At 39.1% G+C, this 19,508-nt stretch overlaps 1 protein-coding gene across 2 annotated transcripts; it reads right to left on the minus strand.

Moving 5' to 3' along the window:
* Positions 1-2,751: 2,751 nt before the first annotated feature.
* Positions 2,752-10,857, minus strand: LOC122657986 (spliceosome-associated protein 130 A). 2 transcript variants are annotated; one of them, XM_043852817.1, is made up of 5 exons: positions 10,830-10,857; positions 7,383-10,442; positions 3,948-4,439; positions 2,977-3,170; positions 2,752-2,945 (listed from the first exon to the last, which is right to left on the minus strand). In XM_043852817.1, exons 2-4 carry the CDS (start codon positions 10,407-10,409, stop codon positions 3,033-3,035), a joined length of 3,657 nt encoding a protein of 1,218 aa, XP_043708752.1. In that variant the 5' UTR covers positions 10,410-10,442; positions 10,830-10,857; the 3' UTR covers positions 2,752-2,945; positions 2,977-3,032. The 2 variants fall into 2 exon arrangements, with proteins under 2 accessions (XP_043708752.1, XP_043708753.1); XM_043852818.1 differs by having other exon boundaries at positions 2,752-2,943; positions 2,974-3,170.
* Positions 10,858-19,508: the final 8,651 nt, after the last annotated feature.

Raw genomic sequence — 19,508 nt, forward strand, 5'->3', positions numbered from 1 at the left:
GGAATCCGGGGCTAGGCCTAACCTGGTATACGAGCTTAGCCCTGGGTTCCTAAGGCTAGGCCAGGTTGCGTGCTACGTATGTACATGGCCGCTCCGTGTTGTCGCGTGCTATAATGCTGGAAATTGCCACCCCTTCCAGTGATGATGATAACAAGACACGGGTGATCATCGGCACTTCACTTGAAGTTTTACTGAGCCTAAAGAAAACCAGAACCTTCACATTTTTTAAGGAGTCCCCCAATCTTAGGATGTGTCTCCCCTACCTTTTTCCATGTTTTTCATGTCTGGAAGTACCCTTTTAGGCCTTTTTGCAAGCCTTATCCATTTCCGTTTGAAACCCATACTCCCGTTACCCTATCTATAACCTGAATCACCCGAAATTCCACTTTTTTACTATTGTTAGCCATATTTGAGTCATTTCCAACTGTTACTATGCTCGAAGACTGAGTAATGAAAGCCTCGTTTCTAGTCGTTACTTTGCCTAAAGTCTAAGTAACAAAATTCTCATTTTCAACCGTTACTCTGTTCGAAATTTTAATAGCAAAAGTCTCATTTCCATCCGTTACTGTGCCTGAAGTCCAAGTAACAAAACTATTATTACAACCGTTATTCTGTGCTTGAAGTCTGAGTAACAAAATCCTTATTTGTACCCTCACTCTGTCCAATAAGAGGAAGGTGAGCCGATTGTCCATCTCCACATGAGCTGGGAGACACCCAGTACCCTGTATTTTCCACATTTTTCTGTGTAGGTATATTTTCTTACTTTTTACCTTTTTAAGCAAAATGTAAATAATTATATTATTTTGCATTAATGTACATAATAATTTTCACCCCTAAAAGTAGCATGTTTTAATTCCTCTGAGTGTACTTAGTTTGTTTTAATTTTTGTTTATTAAAGCAATTTATTTTAGTATGCATAATTAGTATTTACATTTGCAATGAACATGTGTAATTCCTTTGAACATACTTGATGAATATCAATTTAGCCTTTTATGATTGGTATAGGATATCTTATTAAAGGAGAACATTCGAAATCGAACATCAAGTAGAAAGACCAGTTCAACCGAGCATGATAAAGTGTTAATATCTTCTCATTCTTGTAACCTGACCACTTATCCAGACTCTCTAACCAAACCATATGGAATCACATAGTCTTTTCCATTCTCCCCAAACTGGGTTACACCCATTGGGTCCTAGGTCCAAATCCTAAGTGACGACTTCATTTATTTTGTATGTACATACAGCATGATCCCAAACCCCCTTGTTGCCAAGAGACCTCGATAACTAACAACGTTCCGGACCGCTGCCCGCAAGGGGGATCGTAAAACCGGATCCCTAGAGGTCTCGGTACCCCCTTGTTGCCAAGGGACCTCGATAAGTAACAACGCTCCGGACCACTGCCCCGCAAGGGGGATCGTAAAACCGGATCCCTAGAGGTCTCGGTACCCACACATGTGGCATTACGTGAGTCGTCCAATTAATTATTTATTTTAAAAAACTTCTAAATGGCCAAAAATTCAAACTTTAATATCTCTGCACTCGTAAGATCTATTTTGTCGCGCCACATCTTTACAAAGTACTTGCCAAGATCTTTCTATCTGTACAGTTAGTATGGTTAGGTTTCACCAAAAATTGGCACAAAAATCAAGAAACCTTTGGAAATAATATTCCCCTGCAATCTAGATCTGAATGGTATTGGATTTGGACAAAAATTTACGTGCATGTTCAATAAGACCACACAAGGCCATCAAGAAGGTTTTGGGTCACATCGGGTGGTCTGGAAATCGAGAAAACTATTGAGGGCAAAATAGTAATTTTCGTATAAAAAAAAATCAAACAATATCAGAATGAAACAAAATTTTACATACATGTTCAAAATAACCATATGAGATTAAATATAGAGTTTTGGCTCAATTTGAGGTGGTTTCAAATTCAAAGAAAATATCAAGGGTATAGCGATCATTTTAGTAAAAGTTGGTGAATTAGGGTGAAATTTTGTACGAAGGCCTGAAACGGTTAAAAAACATTGTCCTAGGGGTTTTAGGTTCTATTTGATATGGTTTAGTACAACGAATAGGCTAAAGATGAAACAGTAATTTTCACCATTTGATCGCCACACAAAAAGGAGTTAAACTCTAATTATCATTACCAAAACATACCTCCAAAGTGTCAACATGTATGTCATAGATATGGGCATGCCTTCCTCTACTCAGATATTATTTGTTGCCGCCAAAAAATCTCCTAATGATGTGTACAATCTGGAGAAGACACAAAGAGACTCAGAATGGACTTGAAGGGGTACTCTCTAATGCCTAAGTCAGTCCTACGTACTGCTGAGTTGATGAGAGGAGGTAAGTAAGTAAATAATGTCAGAATCCCATTACCTGATCCCCCTCCTTTAGCTTTTATAGCTGATGCAGTTATCGAGGCAATTGAGAATCTTCTGCCTTTCCTCCTCTAATACGTAGCACTGATGGTACGTAGCACTGATGGGACGGTTATTCGCCTCGATGAGGGATAACATCTCCTTAGTGGAAAGTGGAATAGTTGCTTGCCCCCCCCCCCCCCCAAGGAAAGTCTTGCCTCCACATGTCGCCGCACACTTCTGAGAGCCTGCCTGATAAATGTGATCAACACTTTGGCGAAAACCTTATTGCCCAGACTCCCACCAACTCTACCACAATGCTCTCCGATCCACTATTTAAAGGTCACAAATACAATAAATTGACACATGCACGACAGAGAGGAACATGAACAAAACCTTCCCATATCACTTGTACATACTGAAGAAATAACCATTTTACTGAATGATTAGAAAAAAAAAATACATGCAAGAGTCAAAGGGTCAAAACAACTGATATCAAATGATTTTCGCTTGTAATTGGACTCGAATCCACCTGCTGTGCTCGGGTTGTTTAAGTAATTTCAGTAGTATACATAGAGATCAACTTCTGACAAAAGATAAATAGTGATCACCAAGATAATAAGTGCTAACATTTCTGTCAGATCAGGAGGCCTAGTAGACATGCTTCTCATATGATCTTATTCCTGATGTCTTCAAGTTTCTTCAGTATCTCCCCCGGAGTTCTATCCAGTTCATCAGCAATCTTCCTCTGCATATCTGCAGGCAGCGTGGGGAACTGTTCACACAGATCTCCATCAATCACATCCTGCAAAATAATCCCATGAATGTAAGGTTCATCAGGCCTTGCCACCAAATACTACTAACTGCTGACAAGTTGAGATCATTAAGTTGCATACAAAAGTCCTATCACTCATTATGGAATAAAAATGGAAGAATGGTATGTAGATGGAATTTGGAAAAGCAAACTAATTTGTGGCCAATATAACCAAAGCATGAACTAAACAAGTAATGTCAGTATCTCATAAAAAAAACAGGGTAATGTCGAATAAATATTTCATCCCCAATTGTGCTCTTCCCCTTATTGTTTCAGAGCATCCAGACGAAAGAAGTATATTGGTAGCGAGCGGCCATGGTTAATCTTTTTCCCTATCAAGGAGTCCCGCATGTCACATATGGATCTCAATGGAGAGGCCCACATGTTGACATACTAACACAGTTGTTCCAAAGAAGAATCAGAAATAATTGAAACCATGAAACTAAGGGTGTCTTTGGTACACATTCTTGGAAGGGTGTCTTTGGTACACATTCTTGGAATCTTTCTTTGTCCCAAAAATTGTTTTGAACACAAAAACAGTTGTTTGGTATCCCTATTTCCCTTCCTGGGAATGGTCCCCCCCCGGCACGGCATTGGGTGAAGTACATCCAAGGACCATCCTGATCATTAAAAAAGATCTTTTTCTAGTAGCTAAGATAAGAAATGCAGAGGATAGAGCATGCCATGCCATGCCATGTATGTAACTCAAAAATTGATTGTGAGTTGTGACTTGTTTTTGTCAAGAAAATTCCGTCTCAAAATGTTTACCTTCACTGGGAAGTAAGCCGATCTGAAGGCCATGTGATCTCTGCCACACAAAGGTGGGTGCTCCTGCCTCATATGCATCTCCAGATGAGAAAAGAAGTCAACATCTTCCCTGGATGAGAAAGCAAGCAAAGCTCCCAAGCTGCCCATGACAGTCCCATAAATGATGCAGTCACCACCCCCTGGTATGAGGGATGCCTTCTGCAAGCATGTGACCACATCACCCACATGGAATTGTACAATCTCCTCTACCTTATTCGGAGCCCCATTCAGCTTACCTTGCTCCCACTTTATCTTCCCTCCAGTTGGATCTTCCTCAATCTCATCTGAGACATCCTGGGGTAAACGCACAAAGTACACATTTCCAAACTTGTCGGCACCTGCCATGGTGTCAAAGTCTATATGGTGGGATGCTGTAAGCCATCTGGGAACACAATCATCTGCAAATATATAAAGTTGATTCTCATCCCGTCTGTACTTGCAGTAATGGAATGACTGTAAAGGAAAGCACCAATGCAGGGTCAGTATATAAGTTAAAAAATAAATAAATATTGCACCAAAGAGAAATAATGCTGCAAACTGGATTAGTTGGGTTATGTCAAAAAGGAAGAACCCCAAGATCAAAACTGTGAATTTTTCCCTTGATAGAGAACCAAAGAAATTTACTGACTTAAACTGAGATACAAGGAGTAAATTACAGCACCAACAACAATAGACAACAAGCCTAAAACTCAAAAGAGTAAGGGCCCATAGAAAGTGCCAATCTACCACTTCCTCTTCCTCCCCCGCCCCCCCCCCCCCCCCTCCAATACAAAAAAAGAAAAAGAAAAAGAAAAGGAAAAACACCCTCCCCCAAACACACACACACACACACACACAACTGAAAATGAGCATTAAAAAAAGAAAGAGAAGAAAAAAGCATTACAACAATTCACACTATGTCACAACACTAACTATTAATATTTTAGGCAAAGGTATATATGATGAAAAGATAGTAAACAATTGAAGGCATGGGTCACTTTAATTGCTAAAGGACTAAAGCCCACAATTCAAATGCAGCTCAGGATCCAAACTTTAAAGCCAAATTAAGCAGCTGAAACAAGCCCAAGTTGCAGTGCTAGGGAAAATCATGACCATTGAACTTTTTTTTCATAATACATTGGTCATCAGCAGATGTGATGCAGATTCATCACCAAATAGGGCTTGTTTCATTGGGAATAAGTCTAAGGTTGGGTTACATACATGTTGGGCCTTTGATCCCATGGGTTTTTAATGTAATAGGCCACTTTTATGGGCCTAAAATATGGATATATAGGTTGCATACGGGATTAGCCCAATACTTAGTTTATTTTTATGTTTTTTAATTGAACTGGTTCAAATTAGTTGCATCCAATTGGTTCAATTTAAGTGATCATGTGACTTGGTTAAGTGGTCATGTGATGTAAGTTGGGTTGGATTAGGACTCTATAAGTCCAGCCATGTTTTGAGTCTATTTCTTTTAGTATTTTAGTTTCCTAGTTGGTTTAAGTTACCTAATAGGTTAGGGATAGGGTTAGGCCATTCCTTTTTAGTGTCTAAGTCTATTTTTGAGTCTTCTATATAAGTTTGTAAGGGAGGCCAGCATTACAGACGAATTTGATTAATAAAAATTAGCTTCATGCTTGCTGCCATTGTTGCTGCTCTTGTGAGTGTATATCCTTGTGGATCTCAAGGTGGAAGGGATTGGTGGATCTCCAATCGACTCCTTGCATTGTGAAGATCGGGAGGGCTGCTACTTATCTCCTTGCATTGTGAAGATCGGGAGACCCCATTGTTCATCTTCAAAGTTGCTGCCATTGAAGACTTGTAACAAGTAAGAAATTCTGCAACTATTCTTCTTCCTTCTCGAAGGTCACATACAAGGTGATTTTCGTGAGAATTCTGCCCAGCCAAATCTAACCATTAGAATATGCTAAAAATGTGATCAAGTCTTCCTCAAACCCTAAGAGAGACTCGATTCAAATTTCAGCACCATCCACCCAACCGATTATTTGAAATTACAGTTTTACCCATCTCTCCTACTTCTACTAGGAAACCTCCATAACTCTAAATCTGTCCATCAGTTTCAAACCAAACTTTCAGCATACATCCCTTACATCATTGTTGACACTCGATCGAAGTTTCAGCCCCAAACTCCCACTCTAACCCCTTCATCTCCTTGCTCCATTAAAACTCAAACCCAAAACCCTAAAATTCAATTCTGCCCAAAATTACAGAATTTCAAAACTCATCCAAATCCTAACCTTTTTATACCATATTGACCTCCTAGACCTGCCCATTAATACCCTATAAACCCCTTTCCCAATATCCAACCCAAACCCTAGGAATTGACCTAAATCCTAGTGCTGTCCATTCGAACCAGCAGCCCCTTTTGTTATTTGATCCTGTTGTTTGGCTCCTAGTAGGTCTCCTACCTATCTAGGACTACATTAAGATGTGATATTGAAACTGGAATCTTCCAAACCACATGCATCCTTTTCTCTTTTATTATCCAAATTAAAGTGCTACATAGCATGGAGAAGATCTATAAAATCAGTTCATATCCAGCTTGTTGCTCACTTAGCTAAACTACCTCTCATGAAATTGAGGGTGATGTTTTTTTTTTTGTTTTCAAATCCAGTCATACTAGACTGTAAAATCTCCACCCCATGAATCTTTAGAAGGAATGATAAGAAGAAACCCACTGGTTGCTTCACAAAAGTAGGCAAGTTTTTGTGCCATTGGAAGTAAAAGAAATAATAAAGCCAAACTAAGACATGGAAAGGAAGGGGGTAGACTTGTTGGCATAATGCATATGGTGATTCTAAGAATTAGAGGTTCATGTTGCAGTGTGAGGCCCACACTTCAAGCCCTTCAGACTTCTTCCCCTCATTCATTTAGGATTTTCTAAATCCTATTTGATGCCCTATTCCACAAGATCCACATTCTGGGGTTTCTCTAATAGATGTCCACTGGTTTTACGCTAATGACTGTACTATACTGTGTTACCAAACTACTTTTTTCACTATTTTCCTATTGATACATTACTTGTGCCCATTCTCCAGAACCAGAATCTACAATCTTAATTCTCAAATACCTTCTCTATGAGATGATGATATTTGGTTTTCTGTGCATGAAAAAACAAAAAGATTTTTAATTTAGTTTAGGCAGTGTTTCTAATGCTTCTTGACTTTCCTTTTTTGTGATGCTTGACATGTGGATCTCTGTTGCATGTCTATTTTGTGCATGTGCTTGAGTGATTGTACTGTGCCACTGTGTGCCTAAGCGGTATGCCTCATTCTTCTTATTGCATTCCTTTCCAAACCATTACTAAGACCATAAAGAATAACAAATATACGCTAACAAATAGTTTCTGCATCACATACAGAGACACGCAAGCTGTACTCATAAGGAACATACCTCTTGGATATCACCAACATAAATCCGGTCACGGTATGTGTGAATAGAGATAATTGTGTTGGGGAAAAGCTTATTTTCACATTTTCTAAGCAATCTCCTCTTCCCTAGATCATATAATCTGAGTACAGGTCCAATGCCAGCAAGTAATCTTCCTTGGTATTGGCACAAAGCAAGAGGAATGCCCTCTACTTGCGTCTTGTGCAGAAGTTCAAGGGATTTCCCATCCTCCACAAATCTATAGATATGAATGAATCCTGCTGTAAATCTTTTCTTGGGCCAAAACTGCAATGCTTTTGCTGTACCAACTGCCAAGAGAGTTCCATATTCCTTGTCATGAAAATTTACAGTACAGATACTAAATGCCGCCTCATTATCCTGCAGCTCTAACAAACAGGTTGTGCTTGCACTCCTTGGATCAAGAACTCTGATGCAAGACACCCACTTGTCTGACTCGGCCTTTGGATAGCCATACTGCTCATCAGAAAGAGGATCATCCTTATCCTCATCATCACCACCATTTTCCATCTGTTCCAAATTACCATTTGCATTCTCCCCCATTCCAGCAGCCTCCAAGAATTCCTTTCTTGCAGCTTCACGCTCTTCTGCAGTAAATGCCCCCTGATCACTCTCAATCGTAACCAACAGTTTCCGCTTGGGGTGAAAGACAAACTTTCTTGGAGTATATCTCAGAGGTATCACAGTTTCATTGAATGTCTCTCCCAGCCGCTCAATTGTGAAAACTCTTAATGCATCCCCGGCAACAGCAACAACACCTTCCGCACACTGATCAGATGAAAATGAGGCAGCATATTCAAGAGTTTCATATGAAAGGGGAGTCAACAAGAAATGCCCTTGATGAATATAACCAAGCCAAGGCCGGCTCGACAGGCAAAGCATCGCCCGCCTTCCTCTCACAATACAAGAGAAAAGTTTGGGGGCTCGCAGTCCTAAGAAGCGGGAACGGGTATCGGAAAGCTGACCAGTCACCATATCAACTACAGTTCTGAACAGAACACCATTCTGTAAACCTGCATTAAGAAAAACACTAGCTGGGTGATCAGCACCATCCTCCCCACCAATAGATGCCTGCACTTCGAGTAAGAGGAGAGACTCTGGAGGAGACGACACACTCTGCACACTCAAAACCTGCATACAATCATCAGGATCCAAAGATAGGATGCGGATCGTATTGTCATATGACCCAACTGCAAGGAAACGAGACCTCTGCCGTCCTTCAGGTACTGGAGCAATGTCTAGACAAGCTACATCACCCGACATTTCATGTTTTTCAACCTCCATCAACAGACCTGTCATGTCCATCTCAAAATAGATAAGCTCCCCTCCACTTAGAGCAATGACCACTTGAAGCCTATTGGAGGCAACCTTCACAATCGTCCTTTTCCCTGGAGTTTTCCACTCATTAATACGCCCATCTTCTCTTATATGCCTAATACCATTGGGATGAACTTGCATTAGAGAATCGTCTCCTAACAGAGAAACAGCAAGAGATGGCGTAGTGTCAAGAAACCCACTATCACTAACTTCTTCAACCGTCTCACCAATTGAAAGCACAAGGGTTGCATTAGCGAATGAGACAACAATGTAAGCATCAAATTCATCATTCAAATTCTTCTTCACTGTCCAAACAGCACTTGGAATACCAGGGAGTTGGGATACAGCCATCTCACTGATGGCTAAACCTGGTCTCAATATCCGCAAAGAAGAACGAGGGCCTCGACCACAAAGTGTGAAAATCTGAGGGGTCTCTTCCTCAAAGAGATTATTAACCTTCATGTCCATGACTGGCATCAAGCTCTCAACTTGGTCAATTCTCACAAGATTCTTAAGACCCCTAGGCTGGAAGAATACAGGTTGGAAACCTTCTTCCGTTTCCATTAGTGTAGCTGATGAAGATTCCACATCCGCATCATCTCCTATCGCCTTAAACTGATACAAAGCATGATTCCCAAACTCTGAAGCAGCAAATAGAAACCCAGTTTTCAGAACACACATTGCGGCGGTAACTGGCATTGTATCAAAATACTTAATCCTCAGCTCTGTAACACGTTCATTTTCGTGGTCTTTTTCGTGTTCTAGTGTGACCTTAAATACATCCCCATACTCTGTCTGCAACAAAAAGAAGAACATGGATTTCTGCCTGTGAGTAGCAGCAGATACTATAAGCACCCCACGCTCAGCCGGTAAATCAGCTCGTCTAGGAATAACAGCCCGAACATCAGGGTGGCCTTGGTTCTTATAAATAACAAAATTCTCAGCACAGACAAGGACACCACTAGGGCCATCCCCACCACCAGGAACCGTGACGAGCATGTTGGCGCCATTGTCAATCGGTCCCGACCATTTTCTGGAGACATGGTTAAGGCCAAGATCTAGCTCATAGAAAGTAAGGTGTTTCTGAGCCTCGTTTGCTGCCTGCCCAGTCGAATCCTGATCAGCTTCAGAGTAATCGAGCTCAATCGCAGCGAAAATGGGGTTGTCAAAACCGCAATCCACACCACAAACGGAATACACAATGGTGTGAGACTTATGGGCTTCTAAAGGTGAAGAAATGGTCAGCCTCGCAGCAGTATCCCTGTTCAATACGTAAACGAGCTTCTGCTTCTCGCAAGCTGCAATCATTACCGCACGGCCCTTGGGATCAACAGCCAGGTACTGCCCCGGAACAATGCGACGACAACCCGATTTCCCAAAAGTCTCTTGATGGATTTTATCGAAAACATTCTTCTCTTTGTTATACTCGAGTATCACTATTCGACCGGAATCGGAGCCAACGACGATGTAATCTTTCTGAGAACCAGTTAATCTAAACTGGGCTAAAGAGCGGATAGCACCAAAGACCTCCACGGAGAGAATAGTCTGGATCTTGCCATTCTCGTCAGGTCGCAAAAGATCAAGAACTTTACCTCTTGCCACAACAATCTCTTGAGATTTCCCACCAACGAAGTTCCCATTGGTGGCACAGACAACACCTGTGGCTCTTTGTAGGGTGAGGCTGTAGAGGTACATGACGAGAATAGCCCCAGAAACCCTACAAGTCTACTGCCAGGGAAGGGAAACAAAAACCCTAGATTTTGAAGAAAGACAGAAAGCAACGCTAAGAAAAAGAAACAATTAAACAAAACAAAAAACTAACCTGGAGACTGAATCTGAAGTTGCAAAACTGGTTTTCTCCTTGGTGCAGACTTCACACCAGCGAAGAAGAAGAAGAGTAAAACGCAGCGCGGTTCACCACCAGCGACACAATGAGAGAATGAAACCCTGAAGGACTGAGGCGGCGAGGCCTAAGACGAAGCAAGAATCAAGACAGCAATTTTCATTTCATACACTTCAAAGTTCCAGGGAAGGGAAACAAAAACCCTAGATTTTGAAGAAAGACAGAAAGCAACGCTAAGAAAGAGAAACAATTAAACAAAACAAAAAACTAACCTGGAGACTGAATCTGAAGTTGCAAAACTGGTTTTCTCCTCGGTGCAGACTTCACACCAGCGAAGAAGAAGAAGAGTAAAACGCAGCGCGGTTCGCCACCAGCGACACAATGAGAGAATGATAAACCCTGAAGGACTGAGGCGGCGAGGCCTAAGACGGAGCAAGAATCAAGACAGCAATTTTCATTTCATACACTTCAAAGTTCCAATGTGTTCATGGGGTACACGGCCCATAAAAAACCCAAATGGCATTGGACCTGGGCCTATTTCTTCTCCGGCTCAGTTTCTTTTCACCCATGGTGAAAGAATTTCTACCTTTGTTTTTTGGGAAAATTACATATACCTCCCCTGTACTTTGGCCTAATTACACGTTCCTCCCCTTGGTTTTCCTACCTTATACTTTGAGCCCTTATGGTTGACGGTGTTGGGGAACTGTTAGTTAATGGTGTAAAAAGACAATATTACCCTTGTTCTAAAATACCACAAGTAGAATTACAATGATACCCTTTTCATCATCTTCAACCTTAAAACACTCATTTCTTTCCTCCTCCACCGCCACCACCACCGCCGTCGCCGCCATCACTACAGCCGTTGGCTCCTCCTCCACCGCCACCATTGCCGCCGCGGCCTCCTCCTCCTCGGACTCTTATACGGTAACACTAGAGGTCTCCTGCAAAAAATTGTTGATCTCACACATGCTGGAGAGAGGGTTCTCAGGAACAGTCACCAAACAAATAATCCAATATAAATGATGAAACGAGCCCTGCAATTGCTGAAGTTGCTCGCAAGAACTTATAGTACTGTTGGGAATTTTCTCAGGAAAGAGATTTTAGAGATTGTTTTCACAGTCAGCAACATCAGAGAAATACTCAAGTATGGTGAGAAATACCCAATGCTTCAAATTCTGGGAATTGAGATTTTAACCAGTTTGGCCTTCGAAGAAGAAGCAACAGAGTGGATTTGAAGTACAGGTGGAATCATTAAAGAACTGTTCCGGATTTTTTTCGAGGAGGGCTTACTTGATGACCTAAATCGTGTGAGGATTGCAACAGGGAAAGCAATTGCAATGTTGGCACCGGAGAGCAATCAAAACTGCTCTCGGATATTGAATCTGGAAGTAGTACCGAAGCTTATCAGGGAACTTGAAGATCTAGTTCTTCGTATCCATTTTGCGAGAATTCTATGAAATTTATGCTCCTACGCTGACCATGATTGCTTTCAACAATTAAAGGGAGTCTCAGCTGTAGCACTTTCTGTAAGTTCCTCATCTGCAAACCCATTTCATCTTGCTTTCTACGGTTTGGTAAGAATCGTTCTGTGGGACTAGGAGTGCAGAAAGAATGAAGAATTTTATCTCTAAATCTTTCCAAGAAAAACCGATAACTATACACAATGTACATTTAGTCAAATAATATTAGATTTGCAGAAACTCGAGTGCATTATCAACAAGTGAGTGGAGTGTTTCAGTGTGCCTGCTTAGTCCAATTGTTCCTGAGAAAAGGTTATAGCTTTTTCCATCTCTGATATCGTCTCTCTCACAATCTCAAGCTCCCCCTCCATCCCAAGAGCCTAAAAGTACGAATCGTTGCTTTGTTGTTTTTCATCATCCAAATTGCTAGCTCGATTGCAAACCTTCTTATTCTAGGAGCTTTGACTGATGTGTATTGATAGAATTTTAGAATTTGCAGGAATTTCATTGTTAATTTGATCTCATTGATTCCAATTCGATTGAATGTGATACTTGCTTCTCAAGGAGTCATGAACTTGAAAACCTGTGTTGCAAGCCCTAGCATTACTGCTTGTACTTTGTTTTCTTCAGACATTATCATCTTCAACACCAGTTAATTGGGTTCACAGGAATCCAGGGACCAGTTAGAACGATTCTTACCAAACCCTAGAAAGCAAGATGTAATGGAAGAAGGGTAATAAAAATGTGGATTTATCCATGATGAGGTGGGTGGGGGCAGGTGGGATTGCAACATGAAGAAGAAGAAGGGTATTCTTGGATTCAGAAAAGTTTGATTCAATGTCAAAATTAGAGGTTGCCATGGTTGGGACGAAGTTGCAGGAGGAGGTAGATGAAGAAGAAGGGTAAAAGGGTCATCTCAAATGGCCAGGGTTAGTTTGGGCATTATAAAAAATCTAACTACGCCACATCAGCACATAACAGACAGATGGTAACGGCAGGGGAGGAATTAGTAATTTTTGGAAAACTATAGGGGAATCGAATGTAAGGTGGGAAAACCAAGGGGAGGAACGTGTAATTAGGCCAAAGTACAGGGGAGGTATATGTAATTTTCCCTTTTTTTTTGGATAGGTAAGGAGCAGGGGGGATGTCGGATGTGAACCAGGAGGTTTGAACTCAAGACCTCGCGGTAGCAATAGGCTTTCACGCACCACTAGTTACCAAGTGCGCTAGGCACTTGACCACAAGAATTTCTACCTTCACTATGAGATATGAAGCTTTGATTGGACTTGGACTAATAAAAAAGGATTTTTTTTTTCATGTTTTTTTTTGCTAGTATTTTTTATTTTTTATTTTTATTATTATTTTTTTTTCATGTTCTGCCTATCTAAGAGAGCCTCATGGGATTTTTTACTAGAGTTGCTAGAGAGTGAGGCGATGAAAATACAAGAGTCGAACCCATGACCTCTTCGGATGCCTACACTTTGGTATCACGAATTAAAATATCAGAAAAAAATTAGAATGAGATTGATCGAATCGGCCAAGGCCTATCCCAATTTCAGTCAATTTCGTATCCATTATCAAGGGTTAAGGTAGATTATGCCCAATTCTAGTCGATTCCAATTGATCCGAAATAGAATTGAATTAGAATCGACTGGATCCAATTTAGTTCCTGATTACTATTTTTTTTTAAGGGGTGCTATTCTCTGTGCCACAGTGCAGGCTGCACCAAGGCACATGGGGGTGGACACAATAACCACCTTGCCCCTTCACAGGCTGCCCATGTGTCTAGGCGCAGCCTGCGCTGCAGCACAGAAAACATTCTCCCTTTTTTCAAACCTTGCATAGCAAGCACTGTCTTCAGGAAAGGAAAGGAAAGGAAATGTTCCATCTCATAGAATAGGGGAAGGGTGTCTTAAGTACACAGTGAAGATAGGATAGTCAAACCCATGATGTCGGACACACAGATTGAAAAAAATGGGATTGATTGGTATCGATTCTGGCTGATTCAAGTCGTCCAATCATTATTTAATATCTAGGATTATGACAGATTACGATCGAATCTAGTCAAATCCAATCGATCTGAATTAGAATCGAATTGAAATCGGCTGGACTCAATTCAGTTCATGATTTTTATTTTTTTTTAAACCTTCCCTGCAGGGTATCAACCAACTACTCTAACAATTGTCTTTAGGAAAGGGAAAGGTATGCTCGGGAAGTCTATATTGGGGGAAATTATCGTCTCCATTCATCTTCCCCTCCATTTCCTTCATTTCATCTAATAGGGTTGGAGTGGAGTGGACCCCACCTAGGCAGGGTGTTCGGGCAGGGGGTAGGGTGAATTTTTATCCTATGCAATAACTACAAGGTGCTATACTGCATCGTGCGGCGGCTACAGAGGCCATATGCACCATGTGGGGCCCATTGTGCCACATGGCCTCTGCTATGCCACATGATACAGTACAGCACTGTGCAGTTACAAGAGAGGATAAAGATTCGGAGTAGGGTGGTCATTTCCACCCCCTATGAGAGGAAATAGAGGAAATGGAAGGATAGATACATGGAGACGATAAAGATCCCTGTATTGGAGAGGGATGGAAAACTTATTCCATTGTCTGGTGAGGTCTTGTTCAAGCTAGGGAGGAGGAGGGGGTGGAAAGATACCGAGGAAAGAAATAGAGCCCAATGCTTAGTCGAACCTAGACTAGCCCATAATCTTACCCTTTTAATATAATTCTCAGTTAGTAAGTTTGGGAACTGCAATTGAACTGGAATGGATACATTCGGCAATGAAACGGACTAGACGGCAATAATACTTTTAAAAAATCCGGTATAATAAAATGTATACCACAATAATACGATACATGTTTAATACGTGTTTAATACGGCCGTTTTATAAGCAAACATACGGACATATATTCACTGTGTAATAGACATGCACCACGTAATAAACAAAATAATAGCATATAGACAGTGATTTTATCAAAAAGAAACCTCATAACTAAAATAAACACAATATAATATTCCCTATTACATCTCATAAGATTATCATTTAACAAATCAAAATATCAATAAAAGAATCTCATCTGATATAAAAAAAAAAAAAAGACATAATGTGTTCTAGAACTCATCTCTAAGATGTGCTCACATCAATGAACTCATCTCTAAGATGAACTAACATCACCAATGGAAGTTCATTTGCCTCTGCAATCATCGATTTACCTAGCTGCAATTAACCGGCCACTTGAACTGAAATGAGAACGGAGATGAAGAAGATGAATGGAATGGGGGTTGTCGACGGCTAGGGTTCAAAGAGAAGAAGACCAAAATCGTATGCGAGTGTTTTGTTTCGTGTTTTATCTTCTTTAAGTTTTGAGTTTTTTTTTTAATAAAACTAAACTTAAATTAAAAAGTATTAGACATGTTTAATACGTGTATACTATGGATGCATTTAAAAAGCGAGTATTTTACCATATATACGAAAATATACGATGAATATATATTTTTTAATTAAACATTCGGATATGCGTATAATACGCGAACTTACTAAGATATAATTAAGTAAATTATTCTTGTCACCCAATTACTCAAAATAATTCCATAAATCCCTCTATTTATTCAACAAAATTGCCATCATGATCCCAATCTAACTAATATGATCGTTATTAGAGCACATGCTTACGTTGTTAGTATTCCATCAATAATGATCTAATTACTTAGGCTCTCCTTGGTAGGATTTTTATTTCAATTTCAGATTGATTCCTTGTTTCAGAGTGGCACCCCCTACAACCATCCCCCTTCACAAGGGGGATCAGAAAACACCTTTCATTTCCCCCTACATCAATCCTTGGCAACTTAATATTCTTGCAGAATATATAGTTGGACAATTAAAAAATGGGAAGCAATTTTCTGTACGGGAGTGTGGCCTATGCCAGCACTCCCATGTGTCTATCTCTCTCCTCCTTAGAACAAGGGGGCAGAAGTGTCCTTTCACATGGGAGGAGAGAGATAGACTCATGGGAGTCCTAGCGTAGGCCACACTCCCGGACAGAGAACTTTTTCCCTTAAAAAATATAGAGTTCATTCAAAATACAAATGCAAGGCATATCGATGGAAAAGAAATTGCTCGTGTTCAATGAATCACATGTTCTTGGGAGTCCTTGATAATTAAATAAACCAAGATTTTACCATGACTGCAATTAAAATAAGTCAACAAATAGGTTTTTTGTCACGAAATTGAAATTGCTTGGTTGCATCAATGTAAAATATTTCAAGAATATGAAACTCATTTGGTAGTTCAATTTTAAGAATAGATTCTCTCTATTTATAATAATAATAGTACTAATAATAAAGAATGAGGATGATAATGATAATAATAGTGATATAAAAATAATGAAAATAACAATAATAAATTATCTTTAAAGTAAAAAATAATATTAGAAGTGGTAATAATAAAATCAAAATATTTTTATTATTATGATAGTGATTAATATTATAATAATACTAATAATAAAGATATTGAATATACTAATATTAACAATAATAATATAAAAATACCGATACTTATTTTTGTAATAATAAAATAATATTAAAAGTGATGATAAAAAGAATAATAAATAAATCCTTTATTATTATTATTATTATTATTATTATTATTTAGGGAGAGAGAGAGAGAGAGATGTTTTGGTTTCATTCTTATTACAAATTTCAAATGACATTTGTACTCTAATTATAAGCGCGTATTCATTAAAATGAGTTGTTTTGGTTTCATTCGTAATATAAATTTCGAATGACATTTTTACACTCATTATAAGTGCATATTCATTAAAGTATTTCTTATAAAATAATTGAAATCTTAGATGAAATAGTTCCACAGCCATTTCATAATTTATATTAAAATAATTTCAGTTTCAAGAAATAAAGTGTAAAATTCATACCAAACACGTTCCAAAATTGAAATCACCCTAGAAATAATTCTCGAAATCATACCAAAGAGAGACCTTGTTCCATCCTCCCATGTACTTTATTAAACCTAAATGCTCTTAAGATCCCAATCTAACCAATAAAATGCAGACCTGTCAACGTTCTTACTATATCCCTGCTATCGTCGTCACCATTTTTCCCCAAAATTTCAAAGAAAATGATTCAAAAATATGTGATGCATATACAATCCATACTATGTTCCCTATTACACAATAGGCCACCAGGTATATCCCTATGGGCCTATAGTGGATTATCGCTAGGCTGGCTCAGGTTCTCGAATGAGTCTGAGCTAGTGAGCTGTATGGATGGAACCTAAGTTTGGGACCCTGAACAGGGTTTGGACTGAGATACCTTAGTCTTGAGGGCGGGTCAAGGCTGAAAATTTCTGGCCTTGAGTCAAGGTCAGGCTGGGTCAGGATTGAGACCTTGGGGTAAGTTCGACCCTATTTTTAAGTTATACTATAAATTAATATTGATATATTATATATGAAGTTAAGCCGTACACATATTTTGATATATAATATATTATATATGAAGGTGATAAATGATATAATATATTTTATTATAATATTATTTTATATAAAATTGATAATTTTCTCCTTGCCCAACCCAACCCATGCATCTATCCGATCGATTATTATCCAATTTGTTTAGCAATCTGATGGTAATAAAATGTCTGAAATAGTGAAATATACATTTCTATCCACATCTATCCGATTAAGTTTTTTTTTTTTTAATTTTATAATTTTATAAGTTAAGATAATGTGATTCTTTTTCTAGATTTTCTATTGGTTCATCTATATATATATATATATTGTTTTATGCATTGTGATACATGGAATCATATATCTATTAAAATAAATACAAGATAAAATAAAAAATAGAAAACGAAAGAAAATCAAAGACTAAGAAGAGTAGAAGAAAGGGTAATTGCTGAACTCTCAAGTCTCAATCCTAACCCTCATCTACAAAACGATAAAGATGTCAACGAATAAGATATTATCCGAATCCGTCCGAAAACTAATAGGGTGTTATCTGAATCCGCCTAAATATAATCGGATACAAATATAATATTACAACTATTCGATCGAATTCGATCCGTTTACATCCTTACTTTTCCTTCACCCACAAAGGAAAACTGTTGTCCTCGTTTATAAAAGTTGAAGAGTTTAAATTATGGACTTAGTTTCCCTTCACACATGATTAAGAGAGAACCTCTTAATCCACAAATTTGACCCTTAGATTAGATTGAGAAATGGTATTTAGTACCTTTATAAATAAGAGACAAGAGTTTGATGACATTTATTATTAGACAAAGTTTTCTTTCACCCATAGAGGACGGTTTTCCCACCATCTTAGGATTCATAAGCCCCTCTTAGGATTTAGTATGTTCCAAATGCCCTTCCGATACCCATTCCTGCCCTCTCCTGCCGCCCCTCGAGGAATGGGATCCCATTCACCTGGGTAGAGGGAAACTTGGTCAATTTATTATTTATGAGTCTAATCATAACATCAAATCACTTTGAATGAAAGGATTCTTTTTTTTTATTGTAGAGGCCGAAATCTTTGTGCTGAAATTATTTTTGAATTAAAATAAAAATAAGAATTATTTAATTTTCTTAAATAATTGTTATGTTGTGAACACGAATATTTGAACCATTTATCATTAACAAAATGATCATTCTATTCCTGAGATATTTCCCGTGACACCCATTATCGATTACCCATTAGCTTCTGCAAGTTCGCGTGAGTAGAATCAAAAAGAAAGAAAAATTTTCAGGAAGATCCAGATTCCAGATTAAAGTCTATCTTCTCTTTTCTAAGATACGAATTAGGGTCAATCTGGGCTGGGCTGGGCTGCAATATCCCAGCTCAATCTCGGGCTGGGTTGGGTTGGGCTGGACTTGGGTTGAACTAAGGGGACTTAGGATTGGGCTGGGGTTTTAAGAAATTCGGCCCAACCCAATCTGGTTGCAATCCTAGCCGCTATAATGCACTCACAACATGATAGTACAAATCAGAATCAGACGTGATTGATCTAGCTGATTCTGCTCTGTTTCTAATCAATTCTAGTTGAGTTCAATTGGTTTGGATTTGTTATGTGTGTCGTTAATTCATGTACCCAGTCAAGGATTAACCTGTTCCGACATATTTTGGTGATGAACCAAATGAGATTTTTTTTGAGATCTATGTGGTAGCGGAGGTCTTAGGTTGGAGCCCATCATTGATCTTGTTGGGGGTGCGGGGGCAAAGCCCTCGTGGTATAGTTCTTATATGTTTTTTACCCGTCTTGTTGTAAAGGAGTTGAATTTGGGGTTTTCATGTTAGAATTTTCAAGAGAGAGAGAGACAGAGAGAAAGAGCAACAACGCTGTTTTGGTTGTTTTCGAAGATCTCCACATTATAACTTTTTTCCATTACATAGTGGAACATCTTCAACTTCGCCTATACATAGACAATTAGACATAGCACATCATAATACGTTAAATCTCAATGTCATCCTATTCTATTT

The sequence above is a fragment of the Telopea speciosissima genome, chromosome 4, assembly GCF_018873765.1.
Source record: "Telopea speciosissima isolate NSW1024214 ecotype Mountain lineage chromosome 4, Tspe_v1, whole genome shotgun sequence".
In the NCBI taxonomy this organism is placed as follows: Eukaryota; Viridiplantae; Streptophyta; class Magnoliopsida; order Proteales; family Proteaceae; genus Telopea; species Telopea speciosissima.

Coding starts and splice junctions, on each gene's coding strand:
- LOC122657986 (XM_043852817.1), bottom strand. CDS start 10,409: ATGTACCTCTACAGCCTCACCCTACAAAGAGCCACAGGTGTTGTCTGT. Junction 4,440..7,382: donor ATGTTGGTGATATCCAAGAG/GTATGTTCCTTA, acceptor TTTCCTTTACAG/TCATTCCATTACTGCAAGTA. Junction 3,171..3,947: donor CGGCTTACTTCCCAGTGAAG/GTAAACATTTTG, acceptor ATTATTTTGCAG/GATGTGATTGATGGAGATCT.